The sequence below is a fragment of the Erigeron canadensis genome, chromosome 8, assembly GCF_010389155.1.
Source record: "Erigeron canadensis isolate Cc75 chromosome 8, C_canadensis_v1, whole genome shotgun sequence".
NCBI classification, from domain to species: domain Eukaryota; kingdom Viridiplantae; phylum Streptophyta; class Magnoliopsida; order Asterales; family Asteraceae; genus Erigeron; species Erigeron canadensis.
In genome coordinates this window covers 4,663,104-4,684,516 of record NC_057768.1, presented here as the reverse complement: position 1 = coordinate 4,684,516, position 21,413 = coordinate 4,663,104, and the positions used below count along the sequence as shown (strand labels likewise).

The 21,413-nt window shown below is 34.0% G+C and overlaps 1 protein-coding gene, 1 long non-coding RNA gene and 2 other non-coding genes across 5 annotated transcripts; all 4 read right to left on the bottom strand.

Annotated features, from left to right (window-relative positions):
- Positions 1-6,797: 6,797 nt before the first annotated feature.
- LOC122580733 lies at positions 6,798-6,899 on the bottom strand. The gene has a single exon (XR_006320874.1). It is a non-coding gene; the product is annotated as a small nucleolar RNA snoR126 (small nucleolar RNA).
- A 3,350-nt stretch (positions 6,900-10,249) lies between these two features.
- On the bottom strand, positions 10,250-11,494 carry LOC122610135 (protein ALP1-like). Its single transcript, XM_043783129.1, has one exon. The coding sequence runs from the start codon at positions 11,492-11,494 to the stop codon at positions 10,250-10,252; it is 1,245 nt and encodes a 414-aa protein (XP_043639064.1).
- Positions 11,495-16,288: 4,794 nt separating this feature from the next.
- On the bottom strand, positions 16,289-21,306 carry LOC122578061. Of its 2 annotated transcripts, none has more exons than XR_006320477.1 (4): positions 20,299-21,306; positions 18,816-19,808; positions 17,809-18,620; positions 16,289-17,725 (listed from the first exon to the last, which is right to left on the bottom strand). It is a non-coding gene; the product is annotated as an uncharacterized LOC122578061 (long non-coding RNA). The 2 variants fall into 2 exon arrangements; XR_006320476.1 differs by having other exon boundaries at positions 17,809-17,872; positions 20,299-20,772.
- On the bottom strand, positions 21,051-21,153 carry LOC122580704. Its single transcript, XR_006320850.1, has one exon. It is a non-coding gene; the product is annotated as a U6 spliceosomal RNA (small nuclear RNA).
- Positions 21,307-21,413: the final 107 nt, after the last annotated feature.

The window sequence follows — 21,413 nt, the reverse complement described above, 5'->3', positions numbered from 1 at the left end:
CATGCTTCCCAACATCAAACAAGCAACCTCATTATGTTTATCATACGCAGCATTGTAATCCGCCAATTCCGTTGTAGTAGCATTAGCTCCCGGAGCAACTGGTGTGACACCCGACAAAATCAAGGTCCGCTTAACTTAGTAAATCACACACCACCAACTTATAATGTGATATATATGGATTAGAAATAAGAACTTTATATAAAATTACTATATGTGACCACTTGATTTATATACGTGATTAATCTTCGAAAAATGCATATCTAGCTCTTATTCTATTTCTTGACCACCTTTGCATGAAACTTTAGATATAAAATATTTAATTTGAGTAATGGATTATTTTATTTAATGATTATAAAATAATCATAGGTTATAAAAATAATAGTACTTACAATAAAAATAATATACCTATTAAACTAACTTCTAATTAAATAACTATCCTACACATAAACTAAATAAATTAATAATAAAAAGTTACAATTTTAGTCCCTCAAGACTCCAGATTTTCTGACATAAACCCCTCCCCATAACCCTAATATTCTTCTATAAATACCCACCCTTAACACTACATACTAGCTTAATCACTCTTAGATAAACCATCCAAATTTCTATCCCTTTCTCTTGGTCACACACGACCAACACCACTGCCACTTAGGGAAGCTGTGTACCAGCCCCAAAACACCATCAAATCATCTCTAATAATCATCTAATATCATGTAATAATAATCCTTACTAGTTAGGTTAATCAAGGACTTTAAATCTAAGACTAATAATAAGATCTAGCATGGAAAATCTCATCAGCTCTTCCTCTTTGGTTGGCTGATTTCGAACAGCCCTAAACCCTAAAGAAAATCATCATCTAAATCATAATCTATCAATATTACAAGGTAGTAATCATAGCAAAAACGTCTCATCCCTTCTCATGGATGATGGCCGAATTTTTAGGGTTGAAAACCCATACATTTTTCTTTTTTTTCATCTCTTAAATCATCTTCAATGATTTGTCTACTTATCATGGATATTTGACCATTGGGTTTGAACCTTAATCCATTGTTTAAGACAAGAGAAGATTATATAATTTAGTTGTTAAATTATTAATAGTATTTGAAATATTTTTTTTTCATTGGGATTCATCACCCATAAAATTATTTATTTATTTATTTATTATACTTCTTGTTAGTTCCATGTTGATTTTATTCCTTTGTTTGTATTATACTTTTTTTTTGTATATGAATAAATTATTGGATCTAATGATTGGATGATAAAAAGGAAAATCTGAAAATAAAGTTAACTTTTGGACATATTAGTATGATTGAGTTTGTGTTTATCATGTTTGTGTACTAGATCTATACATGTGAAAGATATTCCAACAGATTGTATGGTCTCACATGGGAGATTTCTTACACAAACATGTAATAAACACATAAATCTATCATGCTATGCCGATTTTGCATTAACATATTTCGCGTGTCCTTGATCTATGAGTGTACTGCACATGAGTTAATCAAGAACACAAGTGTTTGTTGATGCAAGATCTTTATTAATTAATAAATCTATAAAAACTTAACCATCTTTTTATGTTAATACATACAAGTATGTATTGATGTAAAGAATCTTATGATTATTAGCACATATATATCTACCCCATCTTTTTTGCCCACCTCCTATTAAGGATATCGGTGCATGTACCATCTTATGACTATATGTGTATGCTAATAATCATGGATATCATTCAAATGGTTAAACTATACTTTAAACATTTTATAACCTTCAACATTGTCACTAAACGATTTTTCTTGAAAGAAAGAAATACTTATTTGAAACTTATATCCAATCTATAGATCCATCCAAATAAACAAGTAACTTGCTAAAGTATTACTTAATCAAAAATATATGAGATACACTTATAATTACTAAAATAAAATCGGATATATATATATATATATATGTGTGTGTGTGTGTGTATCTTTATATCTAAGAATATATATGCACATCTCACTTACAACAACTATGTAAGGGTCATACTTTGGATTTTTAGTGAAACAAATATACAAACAAAGGAAATCAACAAATACTTTGGGTGATGAATATCTAGAAAATAACTTTCTTTTAGTTATATAATAAAAAAATAACAATAACTAAGACAAATATTATTTTTCTTTGAATAGGTTCAACATAACACAAATAGCATACTTACTTCTTTCTTTCTTCACTTCCACGAGTCACAACAATCAAGGTGAATCCCCTAGCCCCGATTTGTTAAATCTTTGGGCTGTGATACATACTCATTTCTTTATGAACACAATTGTAACAACGGCATACATACTTGATCTAAGTCTTTGTTCATTCAAGTCCTTCCTTCATGAAATGTTAATTGATATAAGCAAACATGAATATGGTTAGTGGCGCTACTAGGATTGACAACCCCACTATGTACAAGTGATCATATTTGTAAACTTGGGTGTACCTTGAACAAGTACCACTTGAGGCAAACTATTACTGGTCAAGTTTCATTTCATGAGCTTAGATATTTACGTATGCATTTACTTACCCGACATTGTAATATAACAATGGCTGCTAGATATTGCATTTGGGCAATGATCACTATTGGTACCTTGTGGTTCATGGATAACTTGTTTTATAAAACTATGGGATTCACCAATATTATTGTTGACTTTGTTTAGTATGTGTCACAGGTGACTAGATGGACTTCTATGGCTTGACAACGTATGCATGCAATGGGGGAAAAGTTGGGATCATAAGTCTTGACCCTTGAAAGCTCTATGCCTACTATCTTTTATGTTTCAATAAACAAGTTGTTGTATATCAACAACTTTCAAACTCTTTTATTTTAAATGTAATGTACTTATTTTTTCAAACTACTCATCATGTTATTCCATAAGTCTTTTATTAGACAAAAACTTGTGTTGTTTACTATGAATTTGTATTGTGATCTCATACACGTCACACCCATTGTATACTATATTTTGGGGGTATGACTTGATATTTCTTTTCAGCTCTTAAAACTATCCTTAGCTGACGAAATCAGTCATTGAAGTTTGGTCCAGAAAGTTTTTCCCTTTCTAGCATCGACCTAAAAGCCGATTGGTGTATGTTTTGAGAAGGATTTATTGTTGCCATCTACAAAACAGACAAAAGTTTAATTATCGGTCTTTTCGATAATAATCCTTAAGAATGTAATTTACCCTTATTAAATTCATTTAACAATTACTTTCATTAAGGCTAGGATCCAATTGACATACAATCATTTCATCTGTTGATCTGCTAGAAATGACGGTACTCAAAAGGTAATCGATGATCGATAATTGCATTCTTGCAACTCCTAGAGTTATGGGACTTACAACAACACTTTAAAGGGGTGTTAAGTTTTTTGTAAACATGTTTTGTCCCATCTTATGACACGGGTCAAGGATCTCACCTCTTAACTCATTTTAAGTCGCTCAATTAAGAACATGTAGATAGTCCACTGCTGGTCTCACAACGGAGTGGTAATCTACGTTGAAGAGATACAATTCGCCTATGGTCTCACATAGGAGCGAAAAGCACTGGCAAGTGTTTAAATCAAAGTGGGTGGCAATGACTTAACTTTAACCGGGTAATGCATTTGATGTGAATCAAAAGTTTATGTATAAAGACTCATGCAAAGTTTTCATAACATAATGTTTTAATAAAATCATTTTCATAGTCTTAACAACACAATAGAGCTCGATAGCTCCATTTGAACGCATAAAGAAGCGCAAGGGCAAAAGTTTGCGATGAACACAATTAAAAACCCGCCCTTTTAGAAGGCTAATGCACTCCGGCTTAGACCTCTCTTAGAGTTTGTTCAAATAGGTGAGCCGGTGTATCTCAAGGTTGTAAGACTCCAATTTTATTAAAGAAATCTCTATTTCGATAGTTTTAGTCAAGTTTATATTTTTCCAAGAAAACAATTTTTGCATCACGTTTATACATCGTATAAACAAGCAAAAATTAATAAACTTACTAATTACCGAACTACTTAATCATGTAACAAGTTAATGTGAGCCATCTAAACATGGTCACTATGGTTCATGCATATGTTTAAACCCGACTCCCCCTTTCGAAGAATAGGACCACGTACATCAAGTCACCTTGATTGCGTAAGCCTTTAAACGACTTAATTAACAAGTAATAACACATAAACATGTTAACTGGAAATTTCCAGTATCTTCACGACCTGTTTAGACCTGTTTTTGGTCCTATTCAGATTTCAACCAAAACTATAAAGTTGTAGCCCTATGTATCGACTATCTACAATCCAAATTTAAGCTTCCAACTCATTACAGATTAAAAGATATGAATTTTTTAGTGAACTGTCGCAAAGCAGAAAAATCACACGAAAAATTCACATAGTCACACAATTATCTAATAATTAACCCTAATTATTGGATTATCATGTTTTGCTAAATATATCTCTATGTATCATTAATAATCACAAGTAATCTTGCATGAATTACTTGTGATTTTACCTTTTTTTTAACAACTTTAAATAAATAAGATACACAAACATGCAATTTATAACACATAGATCATGTCAATTCTCAAACTCAAAACTTGTCAGGAGGGTTTCAATCTTCTATTGAAATAGGTTAAATTAATTAAACAAAAAACCCTAAATTTTTTTTAATTAAACTGATTTTTAATTAAAAAATAAAAAGAAAACAACTTTTAATTATTTAACAATTAATTAAAAATCAACCAACCCTTAACCCCCTTCAAGTTTTGATCTTTGTAATTAATAGATCACATTGCTGAATCGTGATACCACTGTTAGAATGTAAGCATATAAACATGTAACAATTCACGAGTAAGGGCAACGGAAGAATCGAATATGCAATCAAATTAATTAACTGTTGAAACAATTGCAACTAAATCGTTAAAGCATAATCATATGAATATTACACCAAACCAGTATACATAGCTGGTTTTGATCTTTGTAATTAATAGATCACATAGCTGGATCGTGATACCACTGTTAGAATGTAAGCATATAAACATGTAACAATTCACGAGTAAGCGCAACGGAAGAATCGAATATGCAATCATATTAATTAACTGTTGAAACAATTGCAACTAAAATCGTTAAAGCATAATCATATGAATATTACACCAAACCATTATACATCAGATTGGCACAGGGTATAGATCTCTACCCCGTGCGCTATGAACGAAATCTGTTGCAACGAAGATCGTTAAAGCATAATTGTAACCTAATTCTAGTATATATAGGCTCTAGAAACGGGCTGGGCTTCCTACAACTTCGTAGGCTTTTGAACAGATCCATACGAACTTGTCTTTATGATGATGTCATCACGAGGTGAAGATGACGTCATCATTGCCTTGTTCACGTCATTTCTTCACAACGATCAACCCATAGATTTGATTGCAACGGATAATAATTAGTGCATAGAAATTGCACCAACATCAACAAAGAATAGAATTGAAATGTGTACCTTATGCAAAAGTCGAATAAATAATAATAATAATATTATTATGATTTAGGGTTTAAAGTAAAACCTCTATACGATTACACGCTAGACACCCCTTATACCGTATGCTAGTAACTGAATCACGAACCAAACAACCATTTGTTTAATACCCTAAAAACTCGAAAACCGAAGAGGAGAGGGGATTTCGGACGATCCTAAGATGGAGAGAAAATGAGAGTTTTTGCTTGTGTAATTGTGTGTAAAACCCTTAGGATTAGCCTTCTATTTATAGGCTAATTAGTTAGGGTTTTAAACTTGATGGACAAGCAATTTGAAAACTCCACTAATTCCTAATTACACTTAAACACCTCCTTTTAATTAATTAAATTCATAATTAATTAAATCGTAACTATTTTTTAATTAATATATTACTTTAATATACTAATTAATAATATAGATGAATACACTTTTATACATTATAATTACATATCTAATCGATTCAACTATTGAGGTATGACCTCTTAACAATAAATCATTTCTTGTATAATAAATAAAGATTTTTAAAAACTTCGTTAAAAAGGAAAGAATAAGAGTTACATGCATAAAAATCCAAAAGTAAGGTCTTTTTTTTTTTTTTCTTAATTAAGAACTTAATGTATTCAATCAAATTTTATGTTTTTTTTTTACTTAATAAATAAAAATAACCGTCAATTATCTATTTTTTAGGTAATACATTTAGACATTATTTATACATTCAGCCACTTAATATATTCAGCACTTAAGGCTTGTTTGTTTTTTTAACCATTAAGTGACTGAATTGATTAAGTAATTGAATGGATAAGTAATGTATTAAGTCAATACAGTTGTTTTTTGTTTATTAAGTAAAAAAAAACACTTTTAATGACTTAATAGATTAAGTATTTTTTATTAAGTCACGACTTAATTTATTAAGTCGAAAACAAACGCCACCTTAAAACGCCACCTTAATGATCCGAAAAAAGAACGGGCCTAAATGTCATTCTTTTGTCAATTTGACCAACCAGTTAAAAAAGTATGAACTGCACCATCACTAACTCAGGCATTAACCATGTCCAACATCCAAATTAACCGATTTTTGGCATGGTACTATAATCAACTGACAATACTAAAAGAGATTACCCAGATAATATAAAATTAAAACACAGAAACATAGGCTCTGCAGTCTGCTCAAATTGAATTAGACTACAAATTAAACACTAAATATAAAAAACAAATATGTGATATAAAAAAATAAGACAAACTGTACAATTTAGACAAACCGAACATTAAAACAAACTATAAAAATTTAAAGAGGCTCAGACACGCACAAATTCAGTCATCAAATAATGCTTTGAATTTGATTCAAAGCATTTTATTATCAGAATCGAGAAATGTTTTTCCTCTTCATTGCCCCCCTTTTTTCTTTTGTAATAAATCAGAGATAAAAAAAAAATAAAAAATATACATGAACTATGTTTGATTTTTAAAACATAGTTTGAATGATAATGGGGATCGACAGCAAGAGGTGAAAGTTCAGTTTGGATTTGGATGGTGTTAAATATAAAGATGATATATATATGAAAAAAAACCCTAATTATAGTTGGACCGAGACCATGAAAAAAAGGCCTAATTGTATTCACTTCATGGGCTTCAATGAAAAATCAATATCCAAACTATGTAATATGGACTATACATTTATGATCGAAATTTGGTGGTGATCCATTAACTAAAAAGAAAAACATAAATCCAATCGATCAATTGGAATTTTTAATTTATCAAAATTAAGTTTTGCTTATATAATTGACCAAAAAAAAAGTTTAGTCACAAATCCAAGCTTGTATATCATAAGCACTTGAGCAGTATAATCACAAATGCACAACATTAGCAATACCTGAACACAAGTCAACCAAGTTTTATTCATGTTGTGCAACAAAATTTACTTTAAATTAACGTTTACATTTTTTTTTTTAACGGCAGTAAACGTTTACATTTTTTAAACGATTGACTATTGTATACTATATTTATTTATAAATCCTAAACTAATCAATATATTTACTGATGTTAGATATTGAACTTTTAGAAACAGATAAACCTCTATCACTCAACTAAAGTTAGAATGACAACTAACGTTTTACATCATATGAAAAGAGCAGTGGATAAATCCTCCTAATAGATCAACCTAATTATCTATAAATCCTAAACTAATCAATATATTTACATTGAACTTTTAGAAACAGAAAAACCTCTACCACTCAACTAAAGTTAGAATGACAACTAATGTTTTACATCATATGAAAAGAGTAGTGATAAACTCTCCTAATAGATTAACCTAATTATCCTCCTAACTATAAGATGAAGTCACATGGAAAAATCAAAGAGGTAACGAATGAAAGATGATGAATGAATTACACATGTCACATAGAAACCAACTTAAAAACAGAATACAACTTTTGTTTGTAGGAGTAATGTCTTGGAATCGATCATTCAAAAAAATCCATCTGAGGAATCTATAAGGCATTTCTTTTTCTTGCCTCTAGTGGTTAATTTTATTTGGGATTAGTTTCCTTGAATGTAAGAAACTTTGAACGAATGTCTATAGTAAGAAATAACTAAAGTTGTGTGTATTGTATGTAAACAACTTTGAAATAATGTTTATTATATCTAAGAATTTCGTTTTAACCAATTAAAATCTGACAAGTGGCACCTGTATATGGTTGTCACGTATGTTTTCTTACATACAATAAACATTTTTTCAAGTTGCTTACATACAATACACATAACTTATAGACATTCGGTCAAAGATAGTTATATTACAGGAAACTAATCCTATTTTATTTTGTATCAATGTACGGATCTTAGATTTAGTTATTAAAAATATAAATTCCAAAATATCTTTGTGAAAAACAAGTCAATCAGAAATATACTTTTGGGCATCACATAAAAAAAAGTTGGATAGTTGACTCATTGTCATACTTTTATAGACTTGTTCCACATAAATGATATCTATATTATATTATAAAGCAGATTTCCTCAAAATTTTCAACATTAAACTTCAATTTTTAATATTAATTTTAAGTACTTTTCCAAAATGCCCTCCTATCTATTCTATATTTATATAAAAATAACTATAAAACCCTTTTTCTCTTATCAAATCTCAAACAATCATTTTTTTCCACTCTCCTTCATAAATCATTTTAATCTTTTAATTCATTCAAAATCTTTTATCTCAAAAAGCGTACATCGATAAATTATAAAAATTATATGAGTGTTCTTAAAATTTCATGCTATTTCATTAGAGTGATCATTCGATATACGTCAGGTAGATCACCCCATCACCACCCATCCATCACCTCCATCACCACCGCAACGCGCGGGTGCTATTCTCGTGAAGAAAAACTAAAAAAAGACCTTAAAAACAGTCCAATTTCTTCATAGAATGATTGGAACGTGAGTTTAGACCCAGGTTCAACTTTGAGTAATTATCAATACTATCTATCTAGGATGGAGATCCCCTCAAGTTACTTTCAACTTGAGGGGTCAAGTTAAGAGTTTCTTAGCCCTTAGATGGAATTCAAGGGTTAAAATGTAAAGATTATCTTTTAATCTTGGCCCTTGATTTTCATTCAATGGTCAAGATCCCCTCAACTCGACTCAAGTTGGAGTTTCAACTTGAGGGAATCCTCATCCATCTATATAAACAAACTAACCCCCTAAAATTTAACACTTTATCTTTAAAATCTCTAATTTACCCTTTTAATCTATACTACCATCAAACACTTTATCCCTGAAATTCCAAAAATACCCTTAAAAAAAACCTTACGCGTGCCTCTTCCCTTCACTGCAGTTGTTCACATAGTATACCAAAAAAGCTTACATGTGTTACTGGATTTAATAATCAATCAACATCAAAAACACTCACTCAAAAACAACAACGGCGGTTTGCACTTTCAGCCGGACTAAGAAACACTTGAGTTGAATCATACATTCATGTAAGGGATTAGTTTCCTCGAATGTAAGAAACTTTGAACGAATGTCTATTGTAGGAAATAACTAAAGTTGTGTGTATTGTATGTAAACAACTTTAAAATAATGTTTATTGTATGTAAGAATTTCGTTTCAACCAATTAAAATCTGACAAGTGGCACCTGTATATGGTTGCCACGTATGTTTTCTTACATACAATAAACATTTTTTCAAGTTACTTACATACAATACACATAACTTTAGTTTTTTCCTACTATAGACATTCGGTTAAAAATAGTTACATTCCAGAAAATAATCCCTTCATGTAATAACACGGTACCACTACTTAACTAGCTTTTTTTTTATGCCCCGCCACATCGCGCGAGTACAAGACTGGTTGAGTTTACCATTGATTTATGGTCATACTTTTAGGTGAATGAGTTCATAAGGGGGGTGGGAGTGGTTTCCCCAACCCCAAACTTCCCCAAATTTCCACATCACCATCTTCCAATAAAAACCCTCCACCTCAAACTTCCCCAATTCACCCCAAATCACCCCAAAACTATGGCGCTACTCACCCCAACCCCAATTTCCAAATCATCATTTTTATTTCCATTTATTTTTACTTAACAAAATCACAAATTATTTTAAAATTAAAAAACATACCCTTTTATTATATTAAAACAAAGAAACATTACATAATACTTAAAAAAAAAAAAACATTACATAATACTAAAAAACAATAAACATTAAATAAATACTTAAAAAAAAAGAAACATAACATAATACTAAAAAAAAAACTAATCATCGAGATACGCCAAATCTTGAGCCCATACGTGCTCCGTAAGATCATATCGAAGGCGATGGTGAACTTCTTCGTCAATCAACTCCGCATACACACTTTCATCGAACACCGGTTGCACTGGCGGGTCCATTATATGGACCGGTGAGATTGCTCTCCCGTCCCTCTTAATGATCATGTTGTGTAAGATAATACATGTATGAACATACTTTCCAATCTTGTCTTTCGTTAGAGGTCGAAGAGGTCGTTGAAGAATTTTCCATTTACCTTTGAGGACACCAAAAGCTCGCTCGACATCTTTTCTGGCCGCCTCTTGCAATTTCTTGAATCTTTTTTCCTTAGGGTCGGTTGGATACGGGTATGCTTTAACAAGTGTTGACCACTTGTTGTAGATCCCATCACTAAGATAGTAGCCACGTTTATAATCTCGCCCATTCACGTGGAATGAAGAATCCGGAGCCGTTCCGTTACGCGCTGTGACATACAAATCGGATTGGTTCAACACGTTGATGTCGTTGTTCGACCCCGGGACACCGAAAAAAGCATGCCAAATCCACAAATCATGTGACGTGGTGATTTCAAGCATAATAGTTGGACCGTTGTGGTCACCCCTTGTGTATTGCCCTCTCAAACGTCTAGGACATGCCGCCCACTCGACATGTGTGCAATCGATGCTACCAAGCATCCCAGGCATATGATGACGAAGCTCGTGGGCCTCAAAGATGCGTGCAACGTCGTGTGACGTCGGCCTACGTAGGTACTCTCGGCTATACAACCGAATGATGGCGTCACAAAAATAATCAAGGGTCTCTCGTGCGGTTCTGGCTGCCATGCACAAATACTCGTCATACTCGTCTGGTGCGTTACCCGTCGCGAGTTGCCTAACGGCGGATGTGCATTTTTGTATTGCCGTAAAACTTTTTCTTCCTCTTGCATCGTAACGTTCTTGGAAATACGGGAAGTTTGCTTCAATGTCGCGCACGATATCTAAAAACATGGTCTTGTCCATTCGAAACTTCTTTCGAAAGTAATCATCTTCGTATTTTGGTTGTTGAACGAACCAATCGTTCAAAAGAGTATCAAGACCAATTTCCTGATGCCGGTCCGTATACCGTCGAGTTTGAGGAGCACTAGAAGTTGCCGTATCTTCAATAAAGTGTAACGCGTTAACAAAGAATTCCATAGAGCTATCGTTTGACTCGTCGGGAGAGTCGCTCGAATTATCCAAAATACCGGAAGCCATATTTTTTGGTGTTGGGTGTAAGAAATTAGTGATGAAAAGGTTGGGGTGTTTGAATTTTATAAAAATGTAGTGAAAATGAGAGTTGTAAGTCCCAACTATTACTAGATGGGTGCTGAAGACACCTCTATGTCGATGGTGAGTGAACTTTGCAACACGATCAATTAATCTGGAAGTGACCAGTTTAGATTGATCGTGTACCAGGTTAACTAGAGTTACAGAATATAAATAAGTGCAATAATACAAATGACAAGTATATAAACTGGTGAGACAATATGTAATTTTCAAGTGTATTTTATTTATTACTTGTTCAAATAAAATACAAGGTTGTTGCGGAACCAAGATAATAAAAGAATGTAAATATCCTAACAACCCATGAATTACAATTGATCTAAACTTGGAAATTCTCCTTAACAATCGAAACACTTAGAGTTGTGAAATGTTCCTTTTTACGATTGAGAGAATATTGCACAAGTTCACCAATATTGCAGAATATATGTATTTTCAAAGTTGTTGAAACAGCTTGTGCAAGGACCTCTATTTATAGTCGAAGATTGAGCATGGGGATCTCAACTTCGACGTACAAATATGGTTGACAGCACACAAAAGTATTGTTTAAATAATCCTTTGTGTGTGTTAAATAAAGTAAGACAAAAGGTTACTTTATTCAACCACTCTACATCTTTGTATCTTTATCCAAAGACAATATCATTGTCCGGTTAAAAGGATGTAGAGTAAAAAGGTCCTCCTCGTAATCAGTGTAAAGCTTTGTAAGAGCATTTACACTGGAGGATTCTCCAGTTGATTGATCTGGTAGATTGTCAACTGGGCTTCGCTGCCATTGCCAATCTCTATCTTCCATTTGTTGTCTTTGACTTCAACTGGAAGGTTTTCAGATTCTAGACTTCTGATCTCAACTGGAGGAAGTCATCAGTTGCTAAACCTGTACAATGCAACTGGACTTCTAATATTTCGGACAATTCCTCATGCTCTCCAGATGTCACTGGAGAGCTCCAGTTTAGCTTAAACTGGACCTAACAAGAGTAGTTGTGTGTTGTTTAAAGAAGAAAAGAGTGTATATATATAAAGAAAGAGGTAAAAGGAAAAAAAAAAAAAAAAAGGCAACGGTCACTTCCTCCGCTCCCCTCGCCACGTGGCAAGCCACCAGTGGCTCCTTTCCTGCGCGCGGGCCCCACGATCATTTCTCTCTCCTCGGGCTTCCTTCCCCGCTTTCTTCCTCCTTTTCCCCACCCCGACCCACCGGCGGCGGTGTACCCGCGCGGGGCTGGGGTTCACCGCGCCTCACACCAAAACGACTCCCACCCCCCTAAGTTTTCTCCAAATTATCGGACTAATGAATTTATGGGTTTACCTTTATCATATTTAGTGCCTACGGGTAACGGGCTACTAAATGAGGTTCTCGATTAAATTAAATAATGTACCTATGGCATAGGAAAAAAACGAATATGATAGGTCGAATAATTTCTTAAAGAGATTTCCTAATTAATAGTTCAAAAAAAAAATTATGTACATCAAAAAAAATTTGAGATTAGATTAATTGGTTAAAATATTTGCCTCTACATCGAGATATGGGTTAAGAGTTTGATCATTACTCCTTGCAAGGTTAGAGATCCTTCTTTACTTTTGGTAAACCTGAAAGCAATATTTCTACCATAAATAAAGATACAACTATACATTGAAAACTTCCTCATAAACTGTTGTAGACGGTAACGGACTTCCTCATAAACTGTTGTAGACGGTAACGGACGTTAATTATTAGAAAAATGCTTCTTTTTTTTTTTAAATTTTTTAACATTAAAACATCATTTATAAAAAAAATGATTATATGATTTGCATGCCACTCATATTTTGGTATAGTTATATGGGCAATAATGATGAAATGGGTTGCTTGGTGATAAGGGGGAGGGAGCCGAACCCTCCAACCTTTTCATCTCCCTTCCAATAATCAATCAAATTACTCCACCTAATTTTAACTCTCTAACTTTTTTTTAACTTTTTTTTAGTGGCAACCGAAACTCCGAACCTTTTTTCACATTTTAATAATTTATCCTTAACATTATAAACTTTACATAATTAACCCTTTTTAATTTATACTTTTTTATTAATAACCAAATACATTACATGACACTTAAAAAATTACATTTTAAAAGTAAAAACACACACGTACTTAATAAAAACACATAATGCATAACTTTAAAAAAACATAACTACTCTTCATATGATGAAAATATGTTAATATTTGTGTTTGAAATGAGAAATATAGAGTAAAAATGGTGTTTGGTTGTGTTTTTGGTATAATAGGTTCGACCCTTTATATACAAATTTAAAAAAAAAAAAAGTTTTCCAGACTTGACACAATTGGTCCCTGGAGCGTCTTTTTTTAACACCATAGGTCCTCCAACGGTCACATGACCGTTTGAAAAACTTACACCTTTGCCCCCTCTCGTCTCCAACTCCCTGCATCTCGCTCAACCCAGCTCGCGCTCATCTCCCCTCACCGGCATCCGAAACTCGCCCATCTCCCTCCATCTCGTCTCCATCTCTCTTTCGGCTCCCTCCACCCTAAGTCATTGGTTCAAATTAGTCTCTCCTGGAGTCAAGTTTACTAGAGTAGACTTTTTAGCAGTTGGTTTTCTTGAAATTGGAGATTGTCGGGTTGCGCTATATATCAAAGGGAAATGGTAAATCTACAACAACTTTTAACTTTCCACAACAATGTTTGTTTTATACAGTTATACACTGTGCAGTATAATGTGTACAGTTGTTGTGAATGACAAAAAATTGTTGTATATATATCACTACCCATATATCAAGTGTCGTCTGCGTTTTATGAGTGCATGGAGTTGTTTTTCGCCAATTCGATTGCTCCTAATACCCGGATTTTTATTCATTACGGGGGAAAAAAAGAGAGATATATATTTGCAAACTTATAAAGTGGACGAAAGACCTATCCTCCATGTGTATACAGATCTGATATGCTACTTATTGCATATGCTAAGAGGAAAATGGTGGATTTATCATAAATATCCAAAATAATGAAAATATAATTAGACTAGTCTAAGAATGAAAAAAACACATGATAATGTACAAGTATGAATGTAGTTGTTGTAACACTACCTCACACCAAACAAGAGAGTGAACAATAATGGATTTAGTCAACTAGTACGTTTGAAAACACCAACAGACTCATTTAAATCTTCCATTTTATTTTCTTCTTATTATTATGCTTCATATTACTCATCAAATGTCCATGAATTGTTTTAAAAGCAATTAAATTAACTAGCTTTAAACCCACGTTTCATTGAGATATCACTTTGAGTTTCTCGCCAGTTATAGTGAGTTAAACCCTTTAAACCACACAATGAAAAACCTCATATATAATACGCTACAAGTACCCAATATAGTTTCTCAAATTTTTGTCTTAAAAGTTCACATATAAATGAGCCACAAGAAAAGTAACTCAAAGGTTCATGTACCTTTTTCATGGGAGAAAATTCCTGGGGTGCCAAAGTTTATGGCATCACCTATATGTGCTTTTATTCCTGGGATAAGTGGCTACAACCGTGAGGTGCAACCGAAGTTATCTCTTCCGTTGCCACCAGGGTCGTTTAGGAAGCCGGTGAGAAGTGTATCCAAAGGGATCTTTTTGTGGAAGGAGGAGGATCCTTTTTTTGCAGCTATGATAGAATGTACAAAAGATTGTGATAATTTAAAGGGTAAGGTAGAGATGAAAAAAAACATCGGTACTAAAGTTCGCAAACAGAGCAAATTTTTCTTGTTTTCATGCAAGCATTCATTTGATATCAAAGAGGGTCACTTGTCGACGAGGCCATCAAGCTTAGGTTCCATTCTTCATCGTGATCGTGATCAGAGTTTCAAACGTCGTTTATAAAACTATGCATGTACGTACATGCACGTTCATATGTATATTTATATGTCTCGTGAGAGTCCGTCTTTTATCATTTTGAGTTAATTTACTTGATAATGTTTTAGACTGATTCTTAATTAAGTAATGGTCATTATGTAATTATCTTCCAACTGGTTTTTTATTTAACCAAAGTATATATTAGTTATAGCCTTTTGCTTATCTAGAAATCGATCGATGATGAGAAAGTTGATTATTTAAGTAGATGATATTGCTTGTTTGGTAAGGTATCAAGTATCAACAACAATTGGCACGTCTAATGTGTTTTGTTGGAATGGTCACTTTATGAATTCATTACTACATTTTCGATTAGTCAAAACATTATCTGATCTTTTATTTATCTTTTCCACAAGGACAGTTTCGAGTCGTCCTGACATCACTTTGTGAAATATTGAAGGGCATTGAAGGATTTGAATCTTGTGTTTAATACTGGGTCACAAAGGAGCTACATTTCACAGGCAAGTTTCTGCTCGATCGTGCAGTAGGGGACACTCCTAAACTTCTGGCCCAATACACCCAAAAAAAAAAACAACTTGGTACCCAATGCAATTAGATGAAAAAGAATGGAATTATATCATAACTGAATTAAACTTTTGGAATAAGGACCTGATAATGTAATGAACTATGCATAAATGTTTATGTTGTGTAATGAACTACTTGGATGTTTATTATATGTAATGAACTTTCAAATCCAGATTATTGGATGTACCGGGGTATATGTAACAACCATATAAGCTGTGATGAAAAGAAAAGAAAAAAAAACCCAACTTGGTACCCAATGCAATTAGATGAAAAGAACTACATCAAATATATTTCACTTGTATCTAATTTTTTTTTAACCGCAGAAGCTATTAAAACAAATCTAGCAATGTAAGGTACTAGATCGAGATTACAAAATGAAAATTAACAACATTGAGGATCAATTTGCCAATCAAGCCATTTAATCTTACAGTTTTTGCTTCTAATGCTAATCCAATCAAAAGAAAAGAGAATATCAGTATATCATCAAAGACAGCTTCATGTTTGGATTGTTTATGTTGACAGAAAGTCAAAACTTCAGCTTCTCCAGATTGCCTACAAGGTACGTAGTCTATACTAGTCGTGCCCAAAAACGGGGTTTTTGCCTAAACCGAACCCGACCCAGGTATTGATCAACGGGACCAAAACCTGAAAACAGGGTATGACCATACCCAAAACGGTTTCTAACCGTTTTTGGTCAATGTGGATCTTTTTGTCTTTTGATTACCGGTCTCTACCTTGTCCGAAAATAGGGTTTCCAAACTGGGTTCAAAATGCTGGTCTTCCAAAACCCAAACCGAGTCAAACACGGGTTTGACTGGGTTGGAAACCGCTTTTTTCCTAACCGGTTTTCCAAAAAACGGGTTTTTTGGGCACCTCTAGTCTGTTCCACTTCATCGAAGTATGCAGCCTGAATGTTGGAAAAGCCCACCAAGTTGTACAGCCTAATGATGACTATCAAGACTAAAAATGAGTTTTTGTCACCACTCACCACTAAGATTATAACAGTTTCCAAACATCTCTTGGAAAAGGGACAGCTAATGAAAAGGCCGATATTCGTTTTAACATCTCCATCACTGGTGGGCAGAGAGCAACATAAATATCTTTGTTATTCTCGACTGAACTGATGCAGGTGGGGAGGTAGTTATGTGGTTTCTCTATGAGTTGAAGTTGTAACTAATAGGGACAATCTTTGTTCCATCAAAGCTTGTGTCCAGAGTTTGATAGGATTGACAAATCAATCATTCTCCTTGGAATGTTTACTAAAACATGGAGTCTTCACAGGATGAGAAAACCCAAATATCGTAATTGAAGAAAAGGAGGGTGTTTTCCATGAGTTTCAACAGGTCAATAGCCAATTGGAGTTCAATGTTGGTCCGAAGGCTTCTTATACAGGCCCAACCGGGGCAATTAGTCCAATAGAAAGGTTAATTGTGTCAGCCACGAAGCAATGTTTATGGATGATCTTCAAAATTTGGCGTGTCAAAATGTTTATGGATGCATCGCAACTTTGGAGGTCTGCTCAACTTGTTCGGCAACCAGAGTGAAAAGCAGTCAAAAGTTTAATCATCAACCAATCACCCACCCTGGCCTCCTTCATCACCCAGCTTTGTTGGCATGGCCATCACACTACCTACAGCATGGATTTCACAGCCACCACCTACGTGATACCACGTGACCATCACAATGTAGTACCCCTCCCACACAAACTGGATGCTCTTAGGTTTCTAGTAATCATACTTTATAAGAACAAATCTCTGTATCATATCCTGTTTCAAATCAATACAGAACTATAATTAAGATTGAATTTACATGCCACCCGTAAGCTCTAAAATGAGGCAATGGCGTGTACCTGGATCTGATATCCTAAATGCAGTGTTTATAGCTTTACCCAACTTTGTTAGCCTCATCAGAAGCTGTAAATCACAATAAATGATTCACCTAATATCAAACAATGTCTTGAAAATTCTTACTTTGACCTAGAATAGAAATGTCCGTTTCAAGTCCTTCCAAAATCATATATTGCAAGCAACAAAATGTTCAGTGATTTGCATCACACGTCTTATTCATCATTCGCTTAATAAGACGTGTGATGCAAATGGGAATGAGTTATGCAAGCTCATCAAAAATAATGTCAGGCTTAAGATGCTGGCTTTAAAAGTAAAGAAATCCAGAAATATGATGATAATGGCTGAGAAGTGGGACCTTTGCTGGAGGAATAATGCTTTGTTTGCCATTTAGAGAGGTGGTCAAATTGAGTTATGGTTCTGTGATTGTATGTAGGGTTGGACTAGTGTGTGCGATTAGGAATAGAGAGTGGTGCAAGATGACACTTCTTGGTCCCTTTCTAACACTAGTATTGGTGTGTAATTCTGAGTGCACTGTCTTTTGAGTTTGTGCAGACTTGAGTTCTTTGATATGTCCAGGATGTATAGAGCTTTGTTATGGTTCTGCTGTGCAGGGTTATTGTTTGTTGGAGCAGAAGATGGAGTTTGTGATTCTATGAATATAGGGTGTTGAATTGTTTTGAGAATTGGTTACTGTTGGATTCAGTCTTGTATGACTGAATGGATCTGGAGGTGCTTGTGTTTTGTAATTCTCTGTGTTTTTCTTTTGTATTAGATTGGAATTGAGTCTGCTGCATTTGTTTGATGCTTCTTGGGGCTGTCCAAGATTGCAATTATTTGTAAATGTGTACATTTTTGGATAGTAATATAATTCACATTTTCACCAAAAAAAAAAACATATATTGCAAGCCACAAAATGTTCAGTGATTTGCATCACACGTCTTATTCATCATTCGCTTAATTATTTGTACCACTAAACTATGCAGCTATTGAAAATTTAGAGAAAATGTACCTTTTAGGTATTTGGAAATCGTCATGCTGAAGCCAAATAGCTTACACATTCATTATCATGGATCCTATACAGCATAAACCTTGTGGACAAATTACACATTTCACAGTACGAATATTACTGAAGTGGAAGGCAGCAATTTACGGAAAGGAAAGCTTACAAGATTACTATCAAACACACCGATTTCCACATTCCAAGCAACAAAACTACCCACAAGTCACCTTCAAACCCATATAAGATGGCTTGTCCAAAACCATAGCCGAGAATGTAAATCTGGACACCATCAGTTCTGTCATCAATTTTATGAACAAAAGCTGCATTCCGTCGTTCAGGGATTGCTTGACCACATCGCTAGAACAGGGTTCTGTGGCATGTTTGATCTCTAATGCACTATGGCACTTCAATCAGTGTGTTGCAAACAGTCTGAAGCCCCCTAAGATCGTCTTACGGACCAACAACTTGTCATGCATGCTTGTTTACACAGCCTTTCCCATTCTTGGTGAAAAGAGTTGCTTTATAAACCACTATTTAAGAAGAGCTTTAGCCATATCTGAAAATCTCCGAGTTCCAATAGGTCTATTTCGTAAGTATTTTACAGCCTCCTCTAGCAGCTTATTAGAACAAACTCGAAGCTATATGTTATGGCTAGATCTCCAACCAATAACTTCTATACTATTATGTCAGTTTTGGGTGTAGCTCACATGGGTGAAGCAGAGTTTGCTGATACAGCTTGAGAGTTGGCAAAGAGAAAGCAACTGTTCTTATGAGTCGTTCTCGTTCGGCCTGATTAACAGTAGTTAAGTCTCTGGTTCTAAATTTCTTGAGTTATTACCGATAGGATTCATAGAAGAAATAGGTGAAAGATGATGCATTGTCAAGTGGGCTCCTCAACAACTCATCAGGCGATAGGAGGCATCTGGAAATATAATGGCTAAAACCAATCCTTGGATAGCTTAGTTGACTATCTACACTCCTTTTGAAGTCTTTAAATTGCTACTGAAAAGATAAAATCTCTATATTATCATGACTTTGCTTCAAATCTGTAACAGAACTAGAATACTGACTGAACTTAAAGCTAGGCTGTAACATTTAAAGTTTTACTTAGCTTCAATATTCTCGTCAGGAGACAAAAGTTACAACTTACAACTAAACGACTCATCTATAAATTAACCATCATTATGTAAATTCATGGTTTATGAATATAAGTTGCTTAAAAGTCACCAAAAAGCTTAATTTGCAAGCTACAAGATGTTTGACTAATATGGATTATATATAAGACTAACTTATTAAACACATACGTTTCATAATAGCAGCCTTTTATGCATCAAAAATTTTCTCAAATAGAAGCCAAATTTATTGAACTATGTTTTAGAGTATATTTTAGGCAAAATAGTGAAATACCGAGTTCTCATCCGACTACAATCTTGAATGATATATTTGAAACCTTGAAATTACAATAAACACTTAAAAAACATTGAAATTGCACCTTTGCCTTAATCTATGAACTTGTCTCTAAGCCTGCTTCAAGAATTCTTACTCCGTACGTGAATTTCACTACGGAAAAACGTGACACAAAATTCACTAGCCTTCTTGACATAGACCAGTCAATACACTTGATCACAAAAGAATTGGCAAACCATCACAAAAGAATTGGCAAACCACCAAAAAAACAAACACGAAATACCTCCTTACAAGCGTGCTCATGATGGCTGCCAATGGTGGAACCATTACAAGTCTACAAAATTAAACTTCCATTAAACAAGGTTGATTGACTGGTAACAGTTTATCATGTAGTGTGGCAGTTTCACATTACCAACGACTGCGATAAAACTGCAGTCCAAAAAGCGACAAAAACTGTTAGTTGACGAAACGATGAGGCCGCCAGACAATGAAGCCAAAATAGCTTGCAGATTATGCATTCGTTATATATAACATACTAATACTAATAGCTATGCCAACCCCTAAATCTGAAGCATATGTTATAAAAAGTAGTGAAAAACGGCATCCGATAAACTAACCAACTTTGACCACCAATAAAACAGCACAAATCACAACTTAATAACTAAAAATGTAAATAAAACCCTAATTGATAAAAACAAACCCAACAATTACATCTGGCAATGGAAATAATTCAAAGAATTAAGACGTTTTACATAATCGCAGAGATTATTAATTAAAAAAAAAAAAATTCTAATCAGATCCATACATGGGGTTGAATGAGATCGGATCGGATAAAAAAAAAATTTGGACCATTTCTCGATTTGTGCGTGTCATCCTTGCGCAGGGGCCATGCTAATCTTCTCTGTATCGTTCCAATTTTATCGGATGTCCCCGAAGGGACGATATATGTTGCATTCTGGCGCGTTATATACCCTTGACAAGACCCTTCCGTGACCGATGTGGGATGAGAAGTACTATTGTTTAGTTCATATAAAATTGCTCTACAAGACTCTCCTTTTTATTGATTAGATTATCCATAAGTGATTTAGCAATAATAAAGGTTTATTACTCGTCAAATCCCCATTTGATGCTGGAAGAGGGTCACTTATTAACGAGGCCATCGAGCTTAGGTTCCATTCTTCGTCGTAACCATGATCAGAG

What these genes read in the sequence shown, in the direction of transcription:
- LOC122610135 (XM_043783129.1), bottom strand. Translation starts at nt 11,494, where the DNA reads ATGGCTTCCGGTATTTTGGATAATTCGAGCGACTCTCCCGACGAGTCA.